The 8,975-nt window shown below is 36.9% G+C and overlaps 1 protein-coding gene across 1 annotated transcript; it reads right to left on the reverse strand.

Moving 5' to 3' along the window:
- Positions 1-644: 644 nt before the first annotated feature.
- Positions 645-7,266, reverse strand: LOC575873 (peptidyl-prolyl cis-trans isomerase-like 1). The gene is made up of 3 exons (XM_775020.5): positions 7,139-7,266; positions 3,370-3,524; positions 645-2,501 (listed from the first exon to the last, which is right to left on the reverse strand). Exons 1-3 carry the CDS (start codon positions 7,180-7,182, stop codon positions 2,212-2,214), a joined length of 489 nt encoding a protein of 162 aa, XP_780113.2. The 5' UTR covers positions 7,183-7,266; the 3' UTR covers positions 645-2,211.
- Between the last annotated feature and the right edge of the window lie 1,709 nt (positions 7,267-8,975).

The raw sequence follows: 8,975 nt of genomic DNA on the forward strand, positions 1-8,975 counted from the left end.
TATGTATAATAAATGTATAATAATGTCACTGCAATCATTCAACGTTTTCTGTATATGTATATGGTGTAAAGATTGGGTGAAATAAAAATGCTTTGGGTGACAACATTATATTATTTTAGAAAGGGAGAGGTCTATTGTCATGCCGAAATGACATGTGGTGTCTAGGAGAGGAAAAGAGAGAGAGAGAGAGAGAGAGAGAGAAGGGGGAGGGGGAGAAACAGAAAATGAATAGAAAACATGATTATAAATAGCCCTCCCCCACCAAAAAAAGAAAAGTCTGAGACAGGAGGTGAAGTGGTAGAAAATGAGATAGAGAGAGAGAGAGAGAAGGTGTGTGTGTGTGTGGGGGGGGGGTGGGGGGGGGGGGGGGGCAAACAGAGATAATTTACACTTAAATGAAAGACCAACATTTGTTCTCTGACTTTGTTAAATGCCTCTTTCCATCTTTTTCTTTTCTTTTCTCTCTTTCCTCTGCTCTCTCCACTCACACATTTCACTTGAACAGATACAGCACTCTCCATCCAATTTCTGCTCTTCTTTAACTGTGTTTTTCCAGAAGAGTCGAGACAAATTGACATCAAAATTATTTACATTCTTCATTTATTACAAAAGGTGGAGAAATAAAGACAAGGATGCAGTGGAAATTTGAAAATCAGTAAAAAGAGCTCTGATATAATTATGGTACTCGACAATATGAGATCATTTTGATGGAACCAGCTCAACTTCATTTTTAAATCCCTTATTTAACAAGACACCTGTTATAAACAGATAATTTCCATGGTCCTCTCCTCGTTCTAATAAGTTTCCTTTGTACTGTACAGTTCAAAGTATACATGCACGATTGTACAAAGAAGAGTACTAAAAAAACAAGAATGATTAAAAATCATTGTAAATGGGAGTTTTTAATTTCTACAACTTTTCCAGATTTTGAATTCCTGAATGGTCAGATTCAGAAAGTGACTTTACATTGAAATATCTTTGATCAAAAATTGGAAATGTGTAAAGACCATTTATTAGAAGAAATTTTAGGAAATTACATTTATTCACACTTGTCAGCTGCCTTCTTTATCACTTTATATTTGCCTAATGAAACATTAAAACTAAAGAAGTAAAAATGTACTGATTATATCGAGGTAACTACTACGTAATCACACTGTTTTTAATATACTGTGAAACCAGCAAATTTTGTATATTTCTCGCATGGTCCAGATTCACAGAAATATTGAATCACAACACCATCAAGCCAAAAATTCATTCCACAAAAACGGTTGTTAATTCATTAAAGATTCTGGTTATATAATTAGAGATCTTGAATTCTCCAATATATCTACATATTCCTGATTGGGTATGCTGTGCTTCCCCTCACTTACCGGTAAGCCTTAATCGGCAGGGATGAAAAAGTAGCTTAAAAGAGCCTACTCGATTATAAATGTAGAAAGGCCCATACATATTACACAATGAGGGTAGGGGGAAATATGCCCAAAACAGAAAAATAACAGTGCATGAACAAAAATCAGGCAAATGCCTGGAAACTGGCACTTCTTGATGTCAATGATGTTTTTCTAAATTAATAGTGAAGGAACCACTCTCCTTATTCATGTATTTCTCTTCCTTTTTAGACGCTGGAAAAAACTTATTTATTTCACTGACATTGAGTCTTAAAACTTGAAATTTCCCAAATATTCACAACTATATTCTCAAATGAAATGCTATTAAAACAGCAAAATAAGAATACTGGTGGTTTCTTGACAAAACGTCTTTCTCATGTTTATTCACATGCTAACATTATTTTTTGACAAGATTTTTTCGTACAAATCAATGATTTCAAGACTGATTGGTTCTAAATTTTAATAAAATACTGGTAGGACAGATTTTTTGAAGTAATTCCAGAATACATTGGACCTGAGGTTCTGAACTAGGATTGATATAGGACTTATCCAGGACAGACCAATGGTTCTAGTAACCCTGCCGTCAAATCGGAATGAAAGCCCTCAACCTATCAAATGGAGGTATACCATTTTAAGCTCTAGATTGATGTGACGGACAACACTTCATCCAGATGCAACACAGCATTGATCCTTCCATTCCAAATGACCAGTTGAAACCATCATCTTGAGCACATGAATAAATCTCAACTTCTCTCCCTCGGTTCACACTCGAGCATATGGAGTATATCCTCGAAACAATTGTCTATTATGAAATAAGTGTTCATCATGCTTCTGGGTATGCCTTCACTATAGCAATGTCCACTCTAGGTCTGTCATCCATATCGGTCTGGACCATGCCTAGACGCTTCAGGACGCTGATTCCGTCGCTCACTCGTCCAAATATGGTGTGCTTGCCATCTAGCCACTGGGTGGGGGCCAGGGAGAGAAAGAACTGGCTTCCATTGGAATTGGGTCCACTGTTTGCCATGGACAGGACTCCAGCCCCCGTGTGTTTCAGGTCTGTTGTGATCTCATCCTCAAACTGCTTCCCCCAGATGGAGTTTCCGCCACGCCCTGGAAGATAGCAAAACATTAATAATAATAATAATAATAATAATAATACATTTATAGAGCGCAGAAACTATCCAACATTAAGTATATATTCTACTGCACTACAAGAGCTCCTGATATGCTTAGATTTACAGTTAATTAAAAAGATGTGTTTTCAGTTTTGATTCAAAGATAATCACAGATGGTGATTTCCTGACTTCAAATGGCAAGTTATTCCATAACATTAATTGTGTAATAGCTTTTTAAATTGCAAACTCGGCATTCGTTGAAGGAACAGATGATCTAACATCAAACCTCCAGGGGTTAGCTAACATAAGGATAAAGGAACCATTCCCTAAACATTTGGGGATCTACAGATTCCTTTTCTGTACATGAGTTTTCTTGCATCACCAATGTAAAGCAACTGCCAACGCCAAACACAAGAACATCCCAATATTAACAAGTTCTAATCTAGATTAAACTATATAAGAAGGATTGAAGGATATGTGTATAATTTATTCAATTAAAAAGAAAGCATACAGTATTTCATCAGTCTTGAAACAATGGTGTAATTTTTCCCCACTGCATATTGAGATGATGAGTATTATACAGTCCCATGGTCAGGGAAACTGTCCACAAGTAATTCTCAACAGCTGTGTAGTAAATAAGAATAAACAATGCCACTATGTTATTTTCCCTTAGCATGATCATAACAAAAATGAGAAATCTCACAACTGATTTATCACTTTTATACAACTATTCCCTATCCTCTTGTATACACATGACTGACTGAATTTCAAATGAAATGTATTCACAGCTATACAATTACCATTTCCATGTATTGCATAGTACATAGTTTTATGACAATGACTTTCATGTTTCTGAATAATACCTGTTCCTGTGGGATCTCCTCCTTGTACCATGAAATCCTTGATGATCCTATGAAACTTGACACCATTGTAATATCCTCTTCTTGCTAGCTCTGCAAAGTTTTGGCAAGTCTTCGGAGCTTGATTCCAGTACAGTTCCACAGAAATCTTTCCCATACTGTAAGTGTGTGAATTAACAAAAAAATAGTGTACAGTTATTGAGATAATATCTGAAGTACCTAGAGTGTAGTACATGTAGATCTATGCTCATACATAAACATTCATTTAAAGGAAGTGTAGACTGACGAGACTACGTGTCTTTCCTGTGGCCTGACTAAATTGGGGTTAATCGGGTATAACAAGACTACAGACAATGTGACTGCAGCATGAAATACATATGCATGTGCAGATTTTACACGCTGGCACCATGGATTTGGGCTGAGCAGAGTCGCGCAAATTTAGCTGATTAAAAAGATGGGGGAAGGGTACTTTCAAATGTAACTGCTTGTGATCCCTTGGGGCTAGCGAAAAACTAAGCACATGAATATATTCATTACAGCTGGCCCAACTTAAGCCTCGGGGGCTCAATTCATGAAGGTGGCAAATCTTGGAGCTACGATGAAAATAAAGTTTAAATCGCTGTTTTGATCAAGATATATTTAGAGTTCCGAGTCGAGCCCCTTTGGGGTATATGGAGAAAAACCTGCTCTTTCATATGACACCTCATTAATTGAGTACCACCTTCAGGACCACGAGCCGTAAAGGTTTGAAACTCTATTTGGTAATAAAAACATTGACCAATTTTGCATGAGCGCGCAATGCACGTAGACTGCATAGGGAATAGGGATATGTGCAATCTCTATGGGAAGGATTTTAGCACACAAAACCGAGTGCACGATTCAGACACCCAATATTAGTTTTCGTCATTCAACACTAGAGGGCGCGCTTGTGGACGTACTTGGTTTAATATACGTAAGGTGTCCTCAATTTTAGGCTGTGAGCTGGCTGCATTGGTTTTGGCAAGGGTGGATTGATATTATGTTTTTTTTTTAAGTGATGTGGTTATTTGGCAAACTTACGTGCGTACCTATTTCCCACATACTTGCAGCTTCTTACGACTGCGATTTTGGTTGTGACTACCGCTAGAAAGCTAAAATTTTGTCTGAATTTTCACCTCGATGAGTCCAAATTTTTGCATATTTTATTGTGAACTTTGTCATATTATATTCTTAATCCATAGTGTGCATGATTTGGCAGTCTCAACACTTTGTTTTTTTAAATTGAAGTGTTTTCTGATTTTTTGAAAGTATGTTTTGTCTTCCCCACATATCATTTTCAGAACACAAACTGAGGCTTATGATGGCCTTTTTTTGATGATTGGCTGCTCAACAATTGGGCCCGTGAACGTATGAATTACGGTAATATTATGGTAGATAACTTTACACAGGCACACGCTCGCCTGCATCGGTATGCACTTGTATCGTGCAGCGGTTTGCCGTGAAACCTGTGAAAAAGTGTATACTAATTTCAACGTTTATCCAAAAAAATACTCCAAAAATAACAAGAAAATTGACACGAAACAGGTAATAAACATAATAGGCCTGAGTCATGTCGGGATTTTCATAAACCGGGTCCCGACGGCCTTGCACCGGTCGGGACCCGGTGTCCCGAAATCAGCTCGCAGGATTTGTCACTTGCCTCTATAAAAAGCGCATATCATCAGTATGTCCCTTAAAAGTGACATTTTTATCAGTCAAATAAATCAACACATGCATACCTCGGCACAGATTGGTATATTCTTCCATTTGACATTATATTCATCCATGATTGGCGATGTTTAGTGCCATTATCGTGCCTCTAAAAGTAAAAAAACTCGAGCAAAAATATAAAGACTACAATCGAGCCGCCATTTTGATTTATGCAGGTTGATTAAATCTGGTCAAAAAATATGAATGTTAGAATAATAAAACGGCTTTCTAAAAAATTCTTCTGTACAATATACCGATCATATAATATTTTAAAGACAAAAATTAATATTTATCTCTTTTTTTTAAACATCGCATGCTTTTTTTTAAAAGCTGAAAATTACTTGGTAATCACAAGAAGTTTCGATACGAATAGCTGTTGCAAGGCAAGTTCAGACTAGTCTCGGAAAAATGCGCAGTGCTCCTCGTTATCTGTAATGCGTGCCAGAACGAACCCAAACAAAGACGTGATCGTAACGAGAAAAAAATCATTAAAAACTACGAGAGCACAATTGGAAAGATATACTGCTCAAAATTACCATAATCAGATACATAACTTGGACAAAGAATTCAATAATCGCCCAAGAAATGCCACAGAAATTGTGATAATCGAGGAGTAACTGGGTACATTTTTATCGCAAGGGGCCTGCTGCAAATACTCAAATCCTTTGTTATACTGCTTTTTACCGTAGAGGGCGGTATTTGCCTCGTGTTCAATTTAAACACGTTTAGATATAATGCAGCAGGCCCTTCCGATAATGATTGTACCTATAGTAACTCATTAAATATCACTATTTATGTGGCTTTTCTTGGACAACTATTGTATTCTTCCTCCAAGTTATGTATCTGCTTACGATAATTTTGAGTAGTTGTCTTTCCAATTGTGCTCTCGTAGTTTTTAATGATTTTTTTTCTCGTTACGATCACGTCTTTGTTTGGGTTCGTTCTGGCACGCATTATAGCTAACAAGGAGCACTGCGCATTTTTCCGAGACTAGTCTGAACTTGCATTGCAACAGCTATCCGTATCGAAACTTCTTGTGATTACCAAGTCATTTTCAGCTTTTAAAAGAAGCATGCGGTGTTCAAAATCAAAGAAAAAATATATATTTTGTCTTTTAAAAATTATTCGATCGGTATGTTGTAAAGAAGTACTTTTTAGAAAGTCGTTTTATTATTCAAACATTAATGTTTCTTTCAACCTGATTTATTAATTCTGCCGAGAGACTCGGCCAGTACAATAGCTAGCTAGCAGCTAGCTGGCAACAACAACCCCATGAGGCGAACTGCTTTGCAACCCATATTTCTATCAGCAGTTCGGATTGATTCTGGATGAGCTAGAATACGATTGGTAACAATTAAATACTTAAGTTTTAGGGTGGATTGATTTTAGTGGTGTGCAAAACTGCAATTTCTTACATATTTCATTATTTTTTTCGGAGCGCCGGTTCTCAAAAAACGAAACCGGGACCCGACGGCAACGGTCGGGTCCCGGTGTGATCGACCGTACCGACTCAAGCCTAAAACATAACGAATTTTAACTCGTGATCTTTATTTGGAAATTTAATGAATATTTACTTCATTTTGCCTTGGGTATGTTTTAGTAATAGTATATCTAGGGTATCTCCACGCCGGAGTTACAGGCCAAATTTTGGATACGTTTCTGAACAAGCGCCAATTTTTTTTTCCCCTTCTCTTTTCTGCTTCCATTAAAAATTGTTAGGCCTAGGTCTAAGTTAGACCAGTGCAATTAGACCCAACTTGAATTTGGCGTAAATATTCATTTTGTAAATGACCAATTTACCATGACTACGACTACGAGTGGCTCACACACAGAAAAAGATAAAACAAAACAACAACAACACAGTACACAGACACAGTAAGGCGTAACACTAACAGTACTAAAACACACGTTTTCAGTTTTCACCAACATTAAAATAAACGTCTGGGGCTGGAATTATAATTCTCGTTTTAAAATCATCAAAATCTTTTGAAGCTTGATTTCATTCCTCTCGAAATCTGGACAAAAATCATTATACATGCCATACCTTGTTTCTAAGCATACTTTTGGAGGATTAACGTTTGAAGACATGATTTCTGGACTGTAAAACGTGGTCAGTACTCTCAGTAATTTTGATCCAAACGCCAAAGTATAGTTTTGTGTTCAGACGCATCGTTTTTTTTTTTATTAAAGACAGTTAGCCTGCTCTCCAGACGGCAGTTATTATAGGTTTGATTGAATGGGGGGGGGGGGGGGGGGGGGAGGGAGAAAGAGAGGGGGATTCAAAAATGGAGATGATTGAGGAATAAAGGATAAGTCCACTCCAAAAATAACTTAGCCTACCTTAAATAGAAACAGAAAAATCAGACAAACCAATAACAAAAAAATTGAGCAAAATAGGGTAACTATAATAAGGAAAGCTATGAATTTTGAAAAAGTATGTAAAACCATGGAACAATGAAAAGCACAAGACAAATTGGGGACTCACTCATCAGTCTGTGACGTCATGTCCTCACTATCCACTAATTATTTTCTTTATATTGATAATATAAATTTCCATGTCCCCCCTAAGAATCTTATTTTTTCACACCAGCATCCGGCCAAGTTAGATTGATATAAGTTTTTGTGTGGATGCACTAATATAGAGTAAATTTTTTCCAGTTAAATCATGACAAATGTGAATTTTTGATAAACTATTTATATAAAAATCAATAATTATGAATCGATATTCAGAAAATAGTATCAATTCTTCAAAGTTCATAAGAGGTTTTGTCCCGGCCCCCCCACTCCGAGGTCGGAATGACCGCATGCGTGTTGCCAAAATGTCCGGTAAAGGGGTACTTTTCGTGCGACAAAGTCCGGCCCGAGAATTGTAAAAAAAGGGGTGTATTTGACTTTTCACCCGGGATTTCTTTAAAAAGGGGGTGTTTTTTCTTTTTTTCTCTCATCTCTTTGGACTCCTGAGAAATTATTCAGAATTTATGGGGGTAAATCTAGCATTTTTCCGAATTTAGGGGGGTCTCCAAGGCAGGAAAAGCCCGCAAAAAGCCCGCAAAAGGGGGGTTCGGAAAAGTTGGCAGTCCTCAGATAGGGGGTGCTTTCAAAAAGAGGGAACGAGCATATGCGTACCCTAAATAACACTGAGTGGGGGGGCCGGGGGTTTTGTGAAATGTCAAGCACCGTGACTCAATATGATACAAATCATATAACCTGGGCAAAGGTATGGGGAAATCAAGTTTTGGGGGATAAAAAGGGAAATTAATGGGATTAAACTATATTACATGACGTCACAAACTGATAACCAAATTGGCAATTTGTGTAGTGATTTTCATTGTTCCATAGCTTTACATACTTTTTCAAAAAAATTTAATTTTCTTATTAGTTATCCAATTTTGCTCAAACTTTTTTTGATTGGTTTGTCCAATATTGTTCTGCTTCTATTGAAAATTAATTATTTTTGGAGTGGACTTGTACTTCAAAGACAGGAACAAAGACAGGAAAATGGACAGGAATTCTCATGAAGAGGGAAATGTTGAGATTTTGGGGTATTTATAAATTTCTGGCATAAATACAATAGACCTGTTCATAGATAGCACACGGTACAAAAGTCCCCTAATATCTAAAGATCTTTTACACATGGAGATGTCCCACTTAGTGCATATTTCAGAACAATCACTGCCAAAGTGATGGAGGTGCTTAACAAATAAATTTTATTTGCCTCTTGAGAAAAATCAAACACCTTCGTTCCATAGAATGTAGGCCTACTGGCGGTGTCTAAATGCAGAATGATACATAACTTTCATGAAGCTGTATCCAGCATTCATCTTGATGGGTTTTGCACTTTTGTACAAATTATCTTTATCTATATACCCATGTGCAGATAA

This window comes from Strongylocentrotus purpuratus, unplaced genomic scaffold (genome assembly GCF_000002235.5).
Source record: "Strongylocentrotus purpuratus isolate Spur 01 unplaced genomic scaffold, Spur_5.0 spur5_scaffold_6, whole genome shotgun sequence".
Lineage (NCBI taxonomy): Eukaryota > Metazoa > Echinodermata > Echinoidea > Camarodonta > Strongylocentrotidae > Strongylocentrotus > Strongylocentrotus purpuratus.

Coding starts and splice junctions, on each gene's coding strand:
- LOC575873 (XM_775020.5), bottom strand. CDS start 7,182: ATGTCTTCAAACGTTAATCCTCCAAAAGTATGCTTAGAAACAAG. Junction 3,525..7,138: donor AAAGTATGCTTAGAAACAAG/GTATGGCATGTA, acceptor ACACACTTACAG/TATGGGAAAGATTTCTGTGG. Junction 2,502..3,369: donor AGGAGATCCCACAGGAACAG/GTATTATTCAGA, acceptor GCTATCTTCCAG/GGCGTGGCGGAAACTCCATC.